The sequence below is a fragment of the Oncorhynchus nerka genome, linkage group LG24, assembly GCF_034236695.1.
Source record: "Oncorhynchus nerka isolate Pitt River linkage group LG24, Oner_Uvic_2.0, whole genome shotgun sequence".
In the NCBI taxonomy this organism is placed as follows: domain Eukaryota; kingdom Metazoa; phylum Chordata; class Actinopteri; order Salmoniformes; family Salmonidae; genus Oncorhynchus; species Oncorhynchus nerka.
In genome coordinates this window covers 42,083,435-42,102,055 of record NC_088419.1, presented here as the reverse complement: position 1 = coordinate 42,102,055, position 18,621 = coordinate 42,083,435, and the positions used below count along the sequence as shown (strand labels likewise).

Sequence of the window (18,621 nt, the reverse complement as noted above, 5' to 3'; positions counted from 1 at the left end):
GCCTTTAATGGTCCGTATCACAGCCCCCTTTAACAGACTGGATTACTGCTCCTTTGTGTGCTGGGAGTTCACTACCTCAGGGGGTCCGCTAGCCCCACCACACTTACCCCTGCTGTCACTATTGGCCTGGGCAACTGGAAAAAGGCACAGCACTCTTGATTAAATCAGCTGACTAACAAGGGGAGTGAGGGGTAGGGTGGGAGATATTTAGAGAGACGAAAGGTAAGGGATTTTAGGACTAAAGGTATAAGATAGAGCGGCACACAATTGGCCCGGCATCGTCCGGGTTTGGCCAGGGTAGGCCGTCATTGTAAATAAGAATTTGTTCTTAACTGACTTACCTAGTTAAATAAAAATTCCAAAATTATATATATATATACACACACACACACACACACACACAGCATAACTTCACCTCTATCATGGGGCAATCTGTTTACAATGTTGACATCAGAAAACCGCTCGCCCAAACGACGCTATAAATGCTATCTACCAGGTACAGTTGAAACCGGGACTCTTCCATGAAGGGCACACTTCTCCAGCGTACCTGTGGCCTTCGAAGGTGAGCATTTGCCCACTGAAGTTGGTTACGACGCGGAACTGCAGTCAGGTCAAGACCTTCCTCTCAGGTGGAAAAGCTAGATGTGAAGGTCCTGGGCTGGCGTTGTTACACTTGGTCTGCTGTTATGAGGGCGGTTTACACGTACTGCCAAATTCTCTAAAACGACGTAGAGAAATGAACATTCAATTTTCTGGCAACAGCTCTGGTGGACATTCCTACAGTCAGCATGCCAATTGCACGCTCCCTCAAACCTTGTGACATTTGTAGCGTTGTGACAACTGCACATTTAGAGTGGCCTTTTATTGTCCCCAGCAGAAGGTGCACCTGTGTAATGACCATGCTGTTTAATCAGCTTCTTGATATGCTACACCTGTCAAGTTGAAATGTTTACTAACATGGATGTAAACAAATTTGTGCAATATTCTTTATCTCATGAAACAGGGCCAACACTTTACATGTTACGTTTGTATTTTTGTTCAGTATAGATACAGTAGTGAGAAGTATGACTTATTTACCCATCTAAGTGTTCAGAGTCACTGTCATTATTTGTAGTTAAAAGAGACACCCATCCCCTCACTTTGATAAGGAGAAGCCCACGCCTTGTTCTCCTGACACTGACACACGCACCTCATTTCCCGTCACTTCTTTTATTGCCTGGTGTCTAATGACTGTAAATCTAGTCGCTGTGTGATTGCTATTTCAGTCCTATGGATTTTGATCCACACACAATGTGGCAAGCTGAGAATGAGCAGGTCAATTGAACGGGTCTTTGACTGTCCAAAGTGCTTAATTAAAGTAACAGACAAATGTAAACACTGAGCTAATTATGATTAGCCTTAATTAGCTGTCCCTCTGATCTTAATTGCTTTTGAATAAAGCTGACCTCTGTGTGCGAGAGAGTTGCACACGTGATGTGAATGCAGGGTATGCGTTTATGTTCCCTGTTGCATTAAATGCTGTATTTGTGTTCTGCTTGTGCGTGTCTATGGCTTGAATGTGTCCTCTCTAGAGGGAGCTTGTTGTTTCTCATGCGTATAATAACATAGTATAACGTGTGTGTCTTCTCTCCCAGGCCCTCTTGGACACAGTGGTACAGAAGAGTGAAGGCTACAGCGTGGAACGCTTGGAGAGACTCTTCTCTCTCCTCAGTCAGTGCATCTACCAACACCGACTGGACTACGACAAGACACAGCTACAGGAGGTTAGACGGACACGCGCATATCTCGACACACAGACAAAAGCTTATTTGGCCCTCCAAATGCGGTAGATGTGTGCTTGGTTCCTGAAAACTAATGTGGAGTTTTGAAGGCTATTACAGGAGTGAATGCAGCACACTGAGGTTGTCAGACAATGTGTCAGTAACTAGAGGCTTCTAGCAATGTCTCTGGCTAGTGCCATCAGTGGAGAGCGCGGGTGCTGCTTTGGACACACAGGCTGGCCAGCCGCTGGAGAGAGGAGGATTGTTTGCATGCCTGGTCAGTGTTGGTATTTCTCCTGTCCTGTAGGGCTGGGCGGTATACCGGTATATCATTGATGCCGACTAAGTATCTAAGGTAAAACACGCAATGTAGCCAAAGGTTATAGGGCCCCCTCAAACACTTTAGTTCCAACCCTGTCACAATAACTCCTTCCTGGCATTTTAATTAGTTGTCATCTCAAACAACACTGTATTCAAAGTGCCCACTATTATATTCTAACTACATAATTAGAATAGTCATTATATTTCCATGATTTCAACAGTTTTGCTCTAATTCGCAACATTTAGTTAAAAATAAGTCCTAGATGATTTGCCCATATCGTGCAGCCCTACGTGGCAGTGTGGAAATTCTCAACTGAAATTCTCAGTGGTGTAAAAATACTTTCAAATACTAAAGTAACTTCTTTTGGTATCGGTACTTTACTATTATTTGACAGTTTTTACTTTTACTTCACTACATTCCTAATGAAAATAGTGTACTTTTTTACTCCATACATTTTCCCTGACACCTAAAAGTACTCGTTACATGTTGAATGCTTAGCAAGACAGGAATATGGTCCAATTCATGCACTTGTCAAGAGAACATCCCTGGTCATCCTCTGATCTGGAGGACTCATTAAACACACACGCTTTGTTTGTAAATTATGTCTGAGTGTTAGTGTGCCCCTGGCTATCCATAAATAATGTTTAAAAACTAGAAAATGGTGCCATCTGCTTTGCTTAATATAAGGAATTTGAAATATTAATATATTAATATTTGACAATTGGGTACTTTTTCCACCACTGCAATTGAGTGCAGAAAATGCAGAAATGATAAGTGCTGAAATTAGTTTTGGTTGAATAGTATAAAACAATCAGAATGGAGAGAGACTCATTGAAATCACTTAGAATGTATGTGTTGCCACCCTAGGAACACTCACTACTCATAAAGCAAATGTACAACTTTAATTATTCAAAAATTAAAAATACCGTGATATAATATTTTGGCCATATCGCCCAGCCCTACTGTCCAGGTAGCGTGAGCAGAGAAATTAAATGCCGACAGTTACTTGTAGCTAATTTTAGTCCAAAGTGTTGGAATTTCTGACTCCATATGGTCATACAGCGGTTTAACTGGACAGGTTCCACTCAGAACAGGCCTCGCCATGGTCGACCAAAGAAGTTGAGTGCACGTGCTCAGCGTCATATCCAGAGGTTGTCTTTAGGAAATAGACGTATGAGTGCTGCCAGCATTGCTGCAGAGGTTGAAGGGGTGTGGGGGTCAGCCTGTCAGTGCTCAGACCATATGCCGTACACTGCATCAAATTGGTCTGCATGGCTGTCGTCCCAGAAGGAAGCCTCTTCTAAAGATGATGCACAAGAAAGCCCGCAAACAGTTTGCTGAAGACAAGCAGACTAAGGACATGGATTACTGGAACCATGTCCTCTGGTCTGATGAGACCAAGAAACTTATTTGGTTCAGGTGGTGTCAAGCGTGTGTGGCGGCAACCGTGTCTTGCCTACAGTCAAGCATGGTGGTGGGAGTGTCATGGTCTGGGGCTGCATGAGTGCTGCCGGCACTGGGGAGCTACAGTTCATTGAGGGAACCATGAATGCCAACATGTACTGTGACATACTGAAGCAGAGCATGATCCCCTCCCTTCGGAAACTGGGCCGCAGGGCAGTATTCCAACATGATAACGACCCCAAAAACACCTCCAAGACAACCACTGCCTTCCTAAAGAAGCTGAGGGTAAATGTGATGGACTGGTCAAGCATGTCTCCAGACCTAAACCCTATTGAGCATCTGTGGGGCATCCTCAAACGGAAGGTGGAGGAGTGCAAGGTCTCTAACATCCACCAGCTCCGTAATGTCGTCATGGATGAGTGGAAGAGGACTCCAGTGGCAACCTGTGAAGCTCTGGTGAACTCCATGCCCAAGAGGGTTAAGGCAGTGCTGGAAAATGGTGGTGGCCACACAAAATATTGACACTTTCACTTAGGGGTGTACCCACTTTTGTTGCTAGCGGTTTAGACATTAATGGCTGTGTGTTGAGTTATTTACACTGTTATACAAGCTGTACACTCACTACTTTACATTGTAGCAAAGTGTCATTTCTTCAGTGTTGTCACATGAAAAGATATACTCAAATATTTACAAAAATGTGAGGGGTGTACTCACTTTTGATACTGTATATATGCAATTCACCCTCTGAATATATATATACACACACACACAAAATCATGTCTCAATTGTCTCTAGGCTTAAAAATCCTTTAACCTGTCTCCTCCCCTTCATCTACACTGATTGAAGTGGATTTAACAAGTGACATCAATCAGGGATCATAGCTTTCACCTGGATTCAACTGGTCATGGAAAGAGCAGGTGTTCTTAATGTTTTGTACACTCAGTTTATATTAACTCACATTCTTCGCCATGTTGACTAACCCTTTTAAGCATGTGCTTGGCATCAACATTGTAATTAATTGAGGATCTGTTAGCAAGTTTGTCTTTTCATTGGTAATATGCAAGGTATAATTGTGTATCCGGATGTAAAGCATGTGCTACAAAGACCTTATTTTCTGACCTGTTTGTTTTGATGCTTTTGTTTTTCAGGAGATGGAGAGGAAAGTCCAGAATTTCATTACATTCCTGTGAGACAGCCAGGTTTACCCTGAACACACACACACAAGCGGGACAGAGACAAGCCTTTGAGCCAAGTACTTACACAGAGAGCAAATATAGAGCCCTGGTCTTAACATGAACGACAGAACAGGGAGACTTTTCTATGGTGCTATAGTCTCAGGTACCCTGGTCGGACCCAAATCCAGTCACAACCAAACAGACTCCTGGACACGCGCACACGAACGGTGAAACGGACATTCCTGGTGCTATTCAGGTGCTATCCTAATCCTTGCTGCTGTTGGGAGTAACTCGGAAACTAACCAACAAAACAGATTGGGTGATGTCATATCCCAACGACGGCCTACTTTTAAACTGGGCACACACACGTAAACTACATATGTGCTTAGTTGTGCACACACAGTAATCCCATTCACAGATTGTCACCAGCAGTGTGAGTATGTGCAGTTAGCTTGGAGGTTGAGACAGTCTCCTGTCTTGTCACCATTGCTGAGCCCATGTCATCTCTCAGTACACTAGTGAATCAAGATTATAGGCCAGTCATCTCATAGATACAACAGCTTACAGATCATACTGAGTCATTAAAACAGCTTGGTTTGAATAGCCTCTGGATCTAATCAATGATGATTTTTTTATGTTTTTATTAATATGGATCTTTATAACCACCATTCTCGCTCCAAACATTATCCAATGTTCATTGAAATGTTTTTAACACGACCATACTGTAGGGTACAGTTGGCACTGCTGGGCTAGAATCAATTGCCAGCATGTACATGCATTACAAAAACATCAAATCCCCATGAATAAGGGTGTTACTGAAATGCATCAATGGGAACTGAGGAAGCATTTGTTCGAGGTTTGCAGTGAACATCAAAATAACATTAATTGACAAGACTTTTCAGTCGTAGCAAACAGATTGACGTGCTGCATCACAGTTCTGTGTAAAAAAATATATATTCCACACAAGCTGTGCCCTGCTAATTTTTATTTCCTGTCAATCCACACCTAACTGGAGTAACTCAAATGAAATTGGACACCTTTTGTAATTCGCACTGCCTAGCATGTGCTTTATTTTATCCCCAATTAACTTTCCTAAAGAACAGCTGTTAAGGTTTATCAACTGCTCTGTTCCATGTAATGCTGGATGTAGAAGTTCCCCTTAACTAACCACGTATCTAGGATCAAATGACAACTCTCAAGCCTAACTTTAACCTTGACAGTGGTGTTATAATATCTGACCCAGGACCAGTGGATATAAGTCTACAGTAGGAAAGCAGATCTACTGTCTTTTCCTGCCCACATGAGTAAAAATTGATTTTATTTTTACTTTCATGTCAACGGATGCCACATTAGTCACAGCAAAAGTGGTGCCAATTTTCCGTGACCGTTTTTAGTCGACATTCGTAGGAAAACAAATGTTAACTCTATAGATTTAGATAAGGAACTTACAGTTGGCGATGTATTATGTTGTGCATTTGATTCCTAAAAAAAAAAGTTTTTCTATTGTATGATACATTGAAAACGATGTTTTGAATTGTTTGTGAAGCTTCTGACCATGAACAAGGCCATTCAAGGCAGTGCCCTGTTGAGGTATAAAACAACATTCTATCGTTTTAATTATTTTGTTGATGCTTTTGATTGTCTGTCTAGTGGGAGGGGTGTAATTTGCTATAGCCAGCCCATCCATGTTCACCTTGTGGTAAAGATATGCATTTTTGTTTTTCAACTTTTTCTGGTCTTTCCTTGGCCATGGAAGAATCCATGTTTTGACGAGATGTGGCCAGCCTCAGTCTTTTACATTCACAGTTAAAAGGTGGACTCCGATATGACATGGTTGCAGAAAGTAAACCGCAACAATTAAAAGTGTTAAAGCACAAGGCTCATCTTCTCCACTGTTTTTGTGCTGTGAAGCAGATACTGTGTGTGAGCACAGTCCTGCGTCTCACTCATCTCAATATCTGTGGCAGTGGAATTTGGCTGTCTACCTTTTAATGCCAGGGTTCTTCAGGTCCTGGAGAACTACTAGGCATGCAGGCTTTTGTTCCAACCAAATCGTCATGGTGTTCTTCAGGCTTGACTACGATTGGGCAGTAACAGAATCCTGTATGCCTCGTAGTTCTCCAGGATAGGAGAGCCCTGCTTTATGCTGATCCTAACTCCACATCTGCCTTCTCTTGGAGTGCCAGGTGAAGATTTAACAATTAAAATAAACATATGCAAACTAGCATTGGAATACTGCAGAGATAGAGAAACAAAGCTACCTCAGCTTAATTTATTTTAATGCTAATAAGACAAACTGTTTTACTGGGCGCAAACAGTATTTTGCCATGTTCTAAACTATTGTCGCAACACTCAGTACAGCTAAGGTACTGTATAATCAGCACAAGTTCTGTGGATGCTGCGGTAACCCAACAGTTTGTTTGGTTGGTTCTCACCTTTTTCAGTTTTTTTTGTCTATATTGCATTTGAGCCGAGACAAAACATACAGCATTTAATTTCAAGGAAATGTCAAACTGTATATTTCAGTTCTGTAGACCGAGACGTCCTAAGATTGCTTTCCTTTCAGATTGTACTACACATATTCGCTAGTGTTGTCCATCAAGCCACAATCTCTGTTTTTTTTCTTCATTTGAGGGTAATTGTTTTTGTAGACTTAAATCTCTTTCTCGTGGTGATTTAAATTTGTATTTTATTTATTAATAATTAGACATGTTTTTACGTCTATCCATTAAACAAATTGGCAATAGTTGTTGCTCAGTTATGAGTTTAGTGCTGAAGTGAGGTAGTGGACTAGCGTGTATTGGAGAATAAACAAGTTTACAGGTGTCTCAGGTTTCTTCAGGCTACACATGACCTTTCAACTTTCCTATTTATTCCAGTGTGGTGTTTGTTTTTCTTTAGTTTTGTGGTTATGGACTGTGAGATACTGGATGAGGCTAACGTTGACTTAATGGAATTTTTACATCAAAACGATAGTGTGTTGGTAGTGTAAATCTTATTCACGTTGCTGACACAATTTGGCAAGCATCTTATAAAATAACATCTGCCAAAGTTTGTCAGCAATTTTTGTTCCTTTTAAGAATTGGGTTTCAAAATGTCATACATTGTTTTCATCCTCTCCTTGTTCTTGTCTATACAAACAACCAATTTTTGTCTGGTAGTTAAAGATGATTTAGTCCAGTATGCACACAATTTTCCATCACTACTTACTGAGTTTCTCGTGTGGGATTTATTTAGTAGATGTTGTTTTCGTAGCATCACCATGTTTAATGATTTCTTCTTGAGGTTAAAGTTTATTGAACATCCTCTTCCCCATCAAATGTTACTTTGGTGCAAGTTATTTGAGAGAAACTTTTACTGTATTTTTAAAAACTGCTGTGATATACTTGAATAAAGGTGCAAATTGTACTTTGTCGAGTTCTTTCATTCCCTCAACTGGATGACCTTAATTGAGCAGTGTACCTGCCTGTCAAAGGACTGAACATACTCAGTTTGGCTTTGAAACGGAATCCTTTTACTTATAGGTTGTGAAGAGGTTAGCTATACACCTCAGAGTTTGATTGCCAAGAGTGATATTGCTCGGTTCAAAGAACCACTCACTCGACAAGGCTTTATTTATAAGACCGTATCAAGACATCTTCTGGCATAATGGCTTGTTTCACTCAAACAAATATTACAACAGTTATCATGGTATATGTATTATATTTCAATAATAACATTTGTTAACTTCTCCATTTGGGGACAGATTTACAGACAAACCTTGGCCAAACTTGCAAACATCAGAACAAGTTTCAAAGTAGCATTCTATCAGTAGCATCTCTCCCCCCATTGAAATTGAAAATGGTTATGGCACAGATGGCACATTTCACAGGATATAAATGTGAAGCATCTGGTTGACATTTCCACTCACTACCAAATATGGTGGTGGGAGGAGATGGATTTTGACTGACAGTTTTCAGTTTCAAAAACTAGACAGCATTGTTAAGTTTTTTAAAAAGTCTTTAGGAGTGAGAATTATTATTGCACATAAGCACGCCAGAGTAGGCGTTCCCTAATGCAAATAAATGCTAGAACTTGGCTGCCCACTGATTCATTTGCTCCCACTGGAAATGACAGGCTCTGGTATATCTTGGGTTAGTTATAAAACTCTTTGGTTATGGTTTAGGTATTCCCAGGTACCTGGATAGCAGTACCCATCAGAACCTGGCACACGTTAGTCCTATGCTTGCTAATCTCACCAAGTGGTAGGCTGATACAGGAAATAATCACTATCAAAGCTCAAACTTTTTCTCCACAGACCAATGGCATTTTGTAAAATAGGTACACCTGGCCACCAGAGGGATATATACAATCAAGGTTTACTTTTGTTTCCCTTCACTCGGTCTGTCTCAAGTGTATAGTGTCAATATTGCATGATCGCATCCTTGACTAGGCTGCGAACTCGTACGTCCTTTCACAACAATAAAGATGGAGGATTATGCAAGTGTATATTCGTACATTGTAAAGAATGTCTATAATTGACCACTAATTGGTGGAGTGATGCACTGAGGCGGTAAGCACAGACGTAAGATATTATAGCTGCTGGTTCAAATCCCCCGGGGCAAGGTTATGAGAAAAAAACGCTCCACTTTTGGTCCTCGAATCAAATAATGCATATATAACGCTGTACATGTAGGCTTACACGTCTATGGAATCAAATTATTTATGTATCGATGCCAGTAGCCTATGTGTTGGTCTGCAAGAGAGACTTCAACAAGAAGCTCCCAGCCATCCAGGACCTCTACACCAGGCGGTGTCAGAGGAAGGCCCTAAAAATGGTCAAAGACCCCAGTCATAGACTGTTCTCTCTACTACCGCAGTGCCATGACTTGGCCTGTGGGTAAGGTTTATGACCCCCCCCCCCCCCAATAAATACTTTTCTCCCCTCTCTCTCGACTCTACTGAAGGACTCTTGAATAGCCTTTGTTAAACAGAGTCTGGGAACATCAAATGGTGGGGGGGAAAGGAACCATATTTCGGTAATAGAACCAGTTGGAAATATGCGTTGGTACTTAATGAATATGATGTCAGTTTAGTTGTCAACTAGAATGTGTTATCAGGTTCACATAAGTGTTGTGTAATTGTAGTTTCCAAATGAGAGAATTGGGTTTTCATAAGGTTAGAGCTCTGCTCAAATCAGTGGCCTGCCCCTGTGAAAAGACATGGTTGTAAACACAATTTTCAGTTGAGACTGAAATAAGGTGACGATTAGTATTGACTGCTATTGATGTAAAATATTACTAGGTCTTTCAGAGTTTATTCGGAAGATAACAGCTCTATAAACACTCTTTCGTGGTGCCCCGGCTTTCTAGTTAATTACATTTACATGATTAGCTCAATCAGGTAATATTAATTACAGAGAAAAGATTTTATAGAATAGCATGTCATGTCACTTAATCCGGCATAGACAGGACAAAAAGGCTTCTCAACAGTTTTTACTCCCAAGCCATAAGACTGAACAGGTAATCAAATGGCTAACCAGGCTATTTGCATTGTGTCCCGCCACCCACCAACCCCTCTTTTACGCCACTGCTACTCTCTGTTCATCATATGCATAGTCACTTTAACCATATCTACATACTACCTCAAATCAGCTTGACTAACCCGTGTCTGTGTATAGCCTCACTACTGTATATAGCCTGTCTTTTTACTGTTTTATTTCTTTACTTACCTATTGTTCACCTAATACCATTTTTGCACTATTGGTTAGAGCCTGTAAGTAAGCATTTCACTAAGGTCTACACCTGTTGTATTCGGCGCACGTGACAAATAAACTTTGATTTGAAATGTGCCACCAACCTGTGGTCAACGATATTAATTGGAATTAGAACCAGACATAATCATGGCCACCTGGAGATGGGTGTGTGCTAGTAGGTCTGGACAGGTGTGATGGAGTTGATGTTTGTAAGATGTCGTTGTATTGTTTTGAAAACATCAAATCAAATCATACCAATTTTCTTTTTAATAATCACGGCCACCTGGTGAGGTTCGCATAGGGCTACATTTGTCAGGTTATGAAATGGTAACAGCTAACATGTAACCTTAGATTACGTGCAACTATGTCAACAAGTGTAAGCATCAGCCAAATAAAATGGAACTAAAACACAAGGCTCGATTCAATCTGTAAAGCTGAAGCGTAACAGCTTCCGTGACAGAAATGCAAAGGTCATTTCCGGCTGAGCCGACATGAAACGTGAATGCAGTCTCCGCTTGTAAAGCTGAACTTCCGCGACGCGGATTGAATAGAGCCATTAAACGTTTTCTAATAGTCGCAAGTATGGCCCCACCATTTTCAGTCCAACCTATCAAGTTTTTTTCTAAAAACATTTATACAGAATCACTTTCAGGTTTTAAAATATACATTTTTCCTTCCCGTATTTACAGAATGTCCCCAAAACCCTCATCCATACCCCACCCACCCAACAATGATATACAAATATAAAACAAAAGGATGGAACAAAAACAAAGATGGAGGATAAACATAAATCTAATGAAACATTTTGATCCTTGGAGCCACTGGTGGTTATTGTGCTTTGGCTGTGTGGAGGAGAAATGCCCCAATTGTAGTGTCTTTCTCAGACTCTCTGGGATGTCATGATACAGGGATTCCCTCTCTGCCATACCCAGGTAAGTCATCTGCCAACAGTGATGTTTCTGGCCCAAAAATACACTAAGTATCCAACATGTCCTTTTAAACCGAGGGGGAAACATCTGTACAAAAAAACAAGGTTCCTCACTCATCAGCTGTGGCTCTCTCGTCACAGATTTTTGTTTCATGAATATGTTTCTAAAACCCTGTGGACTTCCTTATCTCTCCACTGTCCCTTTAAGCACTGAGACATCTGCCCAGTTCTCCTGTTCTTCAAATGCCACTACTGAATGTCCTCATAAACCAAGGGAGCCCTCTGATTTGGAAAGAAGTTCCTCACTAACAGAAACCACTAGAGGAGTCACAAAACAAAGACTGGGATGGTTTTTAACATACTTGAGTCACAAACACATAACAGGTAAGGGCCTTTCAATTGAGGCGATGGAACTAAATTAACTATTTGTATGAAACGGAAGAGGAGTTAGCAAGAAGTTGGGAACAACAAACCAAGGAGCTTTTGTCTCGAGTGGCCCTGTGTCTATATTATGGGAGGGGGATAAGCTACACTATATGATACATACAGTAGCTTAGGCACCAGTACCTGACATGGCCAAGTGGTTCAAGATACAGTAAGATGCCTACATTCTGCACAGGGGGTTGATGGGGGACTGAAGGGGTGGGGTGGGGGGGTAAAGACAACAACACTGGCATCAAGTCCCGAGGGGGTTTTAGTTGGATAGTCCAGTCCAGCGGTGCTGACCGATCAACCCCCAAAAGCTGCACACAGAGTGTCCTGTCCTAACCAGACCAAACCGGTCAGGAGGGAGTTTTCCCGATAGCTTCATAGCTAACATGACACTTAGTTTGTCTCGATAACCCAGCACCACAGCAGAGGGAGGCTAACACTAATTGTAAATGTTTGACAGTTCTGGGGAAAAGTGAACAAAATTCGCCAAATGAACCTGAAGCACTTTGCTCTTCTACAAGAGGCATGGGTCTGGGTTGTCCAGAGAAAATAAAGCCACATTGGCTACAAAGCTTTCAGGAAACTCATTCATCACTGAACCGATCTCAGCCACTCTGGATGTACTTCTTGATGACGACACAGCCGTGTCTGAAGAGAGGGCAGGGCAGCGACTGGAGGAGCGTCCAGTTGTTGGTGTGGGGGTCAAAGATCTCCATGTTGCCCAGGGCAGGGCCCTCGCTGCTCACAATGCCCCCCGTTGCGTAGATCCTACCATCCAGGATCACCGCACTGCAGAGAGAAACATTGAAAAACGTACATTTAGTCAAATATCAGACACTCTTATCCAGTGCCTTACAGGAGAAATTAAGATTAAGTGCCTTGCTCAAGGGCACGTCGGCTTGGGGATTTCAACGCTCCCATTCCAATACGCCCATCTTTTGGAGAATACAATATAGCTCAGTATTTGTATTACTGAGGTAGCCTAGTGGTTAGAGCATTGGGCCAGTAACTGAAAGGTAAGTTAAAAAGCTGATAAGGTAAAAAAAAATCTGTCGTTCTGCTTCTGATCGTGGTAGTTAACCCACTGGGCGCCCTGGATGTGGATTATGGCAGCCGCTCTGATTCAGAGGGGTTGGGTTAAATGCGGAAGACACATTTCAGTTTAATACATTCAGTTGTACAACTGACTAGGTTTAACCCCATTATTTATTTTACAGTCTTTATTTATCAAGGGTGTCAATTATGGACCTGACTGTATGTTACAGTGTATATATACAGTACCAGTCAAACGTTTGGACACACCTACTCATTCAAGTTTTTTTTTAACACATATGGAATTAAGTAGTAACCAAAAGTGTTAAACAAATCCAAAATATATTTTATATTCTTCAAAGTAGCCATCCTTTGCCTTGATGACAGCATTCCACACTCTTGGCATTCTCTCAACCAGCGACATGAGGTAGTCACCTGGAATGCATTTCAATTAACAGGTGTGCCTTGTTAAAAGCAACAACAACAAAAAAATGTAAGAACTTTGAACGTTTCTTCAAGTGCAGTCGCAAAAAACATAAATTGCTATGATGAAACTGGCTCTCATGAGGACCACCACATTAGAGGAAGACACAGAGTTACCTCTGCTGCAGAGGATGAGTTCATTAGAGTTACCAGCCTCAGATTGTAGCCCAAATAAATGCTTCACAGAGTTCAAGTAACAGACATCTCAACATCAACTATTCAGAGGAGACGGAGTGGTCGAAGAAACCACAACTAAAGGACACCAATAATAAGAAGAGATTTGCTCTACCAAGAAACACGAGCAATGGACATTAGACCAGTCGAAATCCAAATTTGAGATTTTTGGTTCCAACCGCCGTATCTTCGTGAGACGCAGAGTAGATGAACGGATGATCTCTGCATGTGTGGTTCCCACTGTGAAGCATGGAGGTGGTGGTGTGGGGGTGCTTCGTTGGTGACACTGTCAGTGATGTATTTAGAATTCAAAGCACACTTAACCAGCATGGCTAACACAGCATTCTGCAGCAATACGCCATCCCATCTGGTTTGCGCTTAGTGGGACTATCATTTGTTTTTCAACAGGACAATGACCCAAAACACACCTCCAGGCTGTGTAAGGGCTATTTGGCCAAGGAGAGTGATGGAGTGCTGCATCAGATGACCTGGCCTCCACAATCACCTGACCTCACCCCAATTGAGATGGTTTGAGATGAGTTGGACCACAGAGTGAAGGAAAAGCAGCCAACAAGTGCTCAGCATATGTGGGAACTCCTTCAAGACTGTTGGAAAAGCATTACTCATGAAGATGGTTGAGAGAATGTCAAGAGTGTGAAAAGTAGTCATCAAGGCAAAGGGTGGCCACTTTGAAGAATCTTAACTATAAAATATATTTTGATTTGTTTAAACACCTTTTTGTTTACTTCATGATTCCATGTTTGTTATTATGTTATTTCATAGTTTTGATGTCTTCACTATTATTCTACAATGAAGAAAATAGAAAAACCCTTGAATGAGTAGATGTGTCCAAACTTTTGACTGGTATGCTATATAAACTCAGCAACAACAAAAAAAGTCCTCTCACTGTTGACTGTGTTTATTTTAAGCAAACTTAACATGTATAACTATTTGAATGAACATAACAAGATTCAACAACTGACTAACAAAAATTGAATAATGTGTCCCTGAACAAAGGGGGGGGGGTCAAAATCAAAAGTAACAATCAGTATCGGGTGTGGCCACCAGCTGCATTAAGTACTGTAGGGAATCTCCTCCTCATGGACTGCACCAGATTTGCTAGTTCTTGCTGTGAGATGTTACCCCACTCTTCCAACAAGGCACCTGCAAGTTCCAGGACATTTCTGGGGTCCAACAGGTCCCAGACGTGCTCAATGCGATTGAGATCCGGGCTCTTCGCTGGCCATAGCAGAACACTGACATTCCTGTCTTGCAGGAAATCACGCACAGAACGAGCAGTATGGCTGGTGGCATTGTCATGCTGGAGGGTCAAGTCAGGATGAGCCTGCAAGAATGGTACCACATGAGGGAGGAGGATGTCTTCCCTGTAACGCACAGCGTTGAGGTTGACAAGCTCAGTCCGATGAAGCCTTACGAGTTTCAGAAGAAAGGTCCTTGTTTCTGGCCATTTTGAGACTGTAATCGAATCCACAAATGCTGATGCTCCAGATACTCAACTAGTCTAAAGAAGGCCAGTTGTATTGATTCTTTAATCAAATCAACAGTTTTCATCTGTGCTAACATAATTGCAAAAGGGTTTTCTAATGATCAATTAGCCTTTCAAAATTATAAACTTGGATTAGCTAATACAAGGTGCCATTGAAACACAGGAGAGATGGATGCTGATAATGGTCCTCTGTACGCCTATGTACAGTTGAATTCAGAAGTTTACATACACTTAGGTTGGAGTCATTAAAACTTGTTTTTCAATCACTCCACAAATTTCTTGTTAACGAACTATAGTTTTGGCAAGTCGGTTAGGACATCTTCTTTGTGCATGACAAGTAATTTTTCCAACAATTGTTAACAGACAGATTATTTAACTTATAATTCACTGTATCAGAATTCCAGTGGGTCGGAAGTTTACATACAGCAAGTTGACTGTGCCTTTAAACAGCTTAGAAAATTCCAGAAAATGATGTCATGGCTTTAGAAGCCTCTGATAGGCTAATTGACATGATTTGAGTCAATTGGAAGTGTAGCTGTGGATGTATTTCAAGGCCTACCTTCAAACTCAGTGCCTCTTTGCTTGACATCATGGGAAAATCAAAAGAAATCAGCCAAGACCTCAGACAAAAAATGTAGACCTCCACAAGTCTTGTTCATCCTTGGGAGCAATTTGCAAATGCCTGAAGGTACCATGTTCATCTGTACAAACAATGGTACGCAAGTATAAACACCATGGGACCACACAGCCGTCAAACCGCTCAGGAAGGAGACGCGTTCTGTCTCCTAGAGATTAACGTACTTTGTTGCGAAAAGTGCAAATCAATCCCAGAACAACAGCAAAGGACCTTGTGAAGATGCTGGAGGAAACAGGGAAAAAAGTATCTATATCCACAGTAAAACGAGTCCTATATCGACATAACCTGAAAGGCCGCTCAGCAAGGAAGAAGCCACTGCTCCAAAACCGCCATAAAAAAGACAGACTAAGGTTTGCAACTGCACATAGGGACAAAAATCATACTTTTTGTAGAAATGCCTCTGGTCTGATGAAACAAAAATAGAACTGTTTGGCCATAATGACCATCGTTATGTTTGGAGGAAAAAGCGGGGAGGCTTGCAAGCCGAAGAACACCATCCCAACCGTAAAGCACGTCATGTAGTGGGGGTGCTTTGCTGCAGGAGGGACTGGTGCACTTCACAAAATAGATGGCATCATGAGGGAGGGAAAAGTATGTGGATATATTGAAGCAACATCTCAAGACATCAGTCAGGAAGTTAAAGCTTGGTCGCAAATGGCTCTTCCAAATGGACAATGACCCCAAGCATACTTCCACATTTGTGGCAAAATGGCATAAGGACAACAAAGTCAAGGCATTGGAGTGGCCATCACAGAGCCCTGACCTCAATCCTATAGAACATTTGTGGGAAGAACTGCAAAAGTGCGTGCAAGGAGGCCTACAAACCTGACTCAGTTACACCAGCTCTGTCAGGAGGAATGGGCCAAAATTCACCCAACTTATTGTGAGAAGCTTGTGGAAGGCTCCCCGACACGTTTGACCCAAGTTAAACAATTTAAAGGCAATGTTACCAAATACTAATTGAGTGTATATACACTTCTGACCCACTGGGAATGTGATGAAAGAAATAAAAGCTGAAATAAATCATTATCTCAACTACTATTCTGACATTTCACATTCTTAAAATAAAGTGGTGATCCTAAGAGGAGAGGAAAGAGAGAGAGAGAGAGAGAGAGAGAGAGAGAGAGAGAGAGAGAGAGAGAGAGAGAGGAGAGAGAGAAGAGAGAGCAAGGAGAGAGAAGATGGGAAAGAGAGAGCGAGAGCGAGAAGCACAACTTGTTGCACACAACTTGTTGCTGTGAGGGGATATTACTTTATCACATTCTCTCGACATGACAACATCGCTTTCCCGAGAGAGATCATAATTAAAATGTGCCTTTGTGGAGGGAGAGAAAAGTTATGAAAAATATTTTTACAAATGTGCTCATCTGATGTGGGGAACAGAAACAGGAGGAGTGTGTGTGTGGGGGGGGGGGATTAACACTTTAGCTATAAACTGATTACAGTTTTGTAATCCCACTGGGGGCTGGAGCAATCTATATTTACATAAGGTACACACACAGCTGATTGATACACAAACTCACAGCCCACAAAAACAAACATCACTGAGAGACACACACCATGAGATTATTACATAAAGAGTAAATCCAGTCAGAAAAAAAAGCACAGCTGACCCAGAAGGAACACAGTGCTGGCTAAAGCCCAATTTGACTGTTAAAGATAAACAAGGACAATTCAGCCAAGGACACGTAAAAGTGTCCAGTTTAGTTTATAATGACTGCTGGCGCATAGAGCCGAGTGTGTGTGTGTATGTGTGTGATCACCCAGCACCAGTCTTATTCAGTCAGACCTAGGTAAAAGCTAAATGTAGTGGAACAGCTGCTGGTGTATGTGGGAATAGTTTAGCAATAATAACCTCTGGATCGCTGTCTTCCCAAATGTATTTCTGAGTATCTGTCTAGGGTGTATTCTATGCACTGGGCCCCAAAGTTTAAATATACAGACCTGTGACTTGACTTGGAATCTACAGCATATGACTTCAGACTTGACTCATATTCCTGCTTAATGACTTTTTTACAAAATGTTTTTTGGAGACTGAATAAAACAATTCTAGCAGGATTCCTGTAGGAAGTTTGCATTCCTGTACTGACCCCTAACTTAAAAACATTTATGGTGGTGGTTCATACTGCCCCCTACAGTGGTTCATGCTAACCCTTTACCTGCAGAACTGTCGTGAGTGGTTCATATTGGATCATATGGCTTCTTACCCGCAGAACTGTCGTGAGTGGTTCATATTGGTTCGTATGGGTTCTTACCCGCAGAACTGTCGTGGGTGGTTCATATGGGTTTGTATGGGTTGTTACCTGCAGAACTTCTGGAAGTGGTTCATATTGGTGCATATAGGTTCTTACCTGCAGAACTGTCATGAGTGGTTTGTATGGGTTCTTACCCGCAGAACTGTCGTGGGTGGTTCATATTGGTTCATATGGGTTCTTACATGCAGAACTGTCATGAGTGGTTCATATTGGTGTGTATAGGTTCTTACATGCAGAACTGTCATGAGTGGTTCATATTGGTGCGTATGGGTTCTTACCTGCAGAACTGTCGTGAGTGGTTCATATTGGTTTGTATGGGTTCTTACCTGCAGAACTGTCGTGAGTGGTTCATATTGGTTTGTATGGGTTCTTACCTGCAGAACTTCCGGGAGTGGTTCATATTGGTGCGTCTGGGTTCTTACCTGCAGAACTGTCATGAGTGGTTCATATTGGTGCGTCTGGGTTCTTACCTGCAGAACTGTCATGAGTTGTTCATATTGGTGCGTATGGGTTCTTACCTGCAGAACTGTCGTGAGTGGTTCATATTGGTGCGTATGGGTTCTTACCTGCAGAACTGTCGTGAGTGGTTCATATTGGTGCGTATGGGTTCTTACCTGCAGAACTGTCATGACATATTGGTGCGTATGGGTTCTTACCTGCAGTACTGTCGTGAGTGGTTCATATTGGTGCGTATGGGTTCTTACCTGCAGAACTGTCATGACATATTGGTGCGTATGGGTTCTTACCTGCAGAACTGTCATGAGTGGTTCATATTGGT

At 41.8% G+C, this 18,621-nt stretch overlaps 2 protein-coding genes across 3 annotated transcripts in view; one reads left to right on the top strand and one right to left on the bottom strand.

Moving 5' to 3' along the window:
• The window catches only part of LOC115108008 (ATPase family AAA domain-containing protein 2B-like), a 110,465-nt gene extending 102,396 nt beyond the window's left edge, over nt 1-8,069 (top strand). The window contains exons 27-28 of one of the 2 annotated variants that reach the window (XM_029631862.1): nt 1,635-1,763; nt 4,635-8,069. In XM_029631862.1, coding sequence (XP_029487722.1) covers nt 1,635-1,763; nt 4,635-4,676 — 171 coding nt within the window. In that variant the 3' untranslated portion in view covers nt 4,677-8,069. Of the gene's footprint in view, nt 1-1,634; nt 1,764-4,634 lie in introns of those variants that run through there. The other variant, XR_003860286.2, reaches the window with a different exon arrangement.
• A 1,868-nt stretch (nt 8,070-9,937) lies between these two features.
• LOC115108006 (kelch-like protein 29) overlaps nt 9,938-18,621 on the bottom strand; it is a 333,260-nt gene continuing 324,576 nt past the window's right edge. The window contains 1 exon segment of the mRNA XM_029631860.2: nt 9,938-12,544. Coding sequence (XP_029487720.2) covers nt 12,361-12,544 — 184 coding nt within the window. The 3' untranslated portion in view covers nt 9,938-12,360.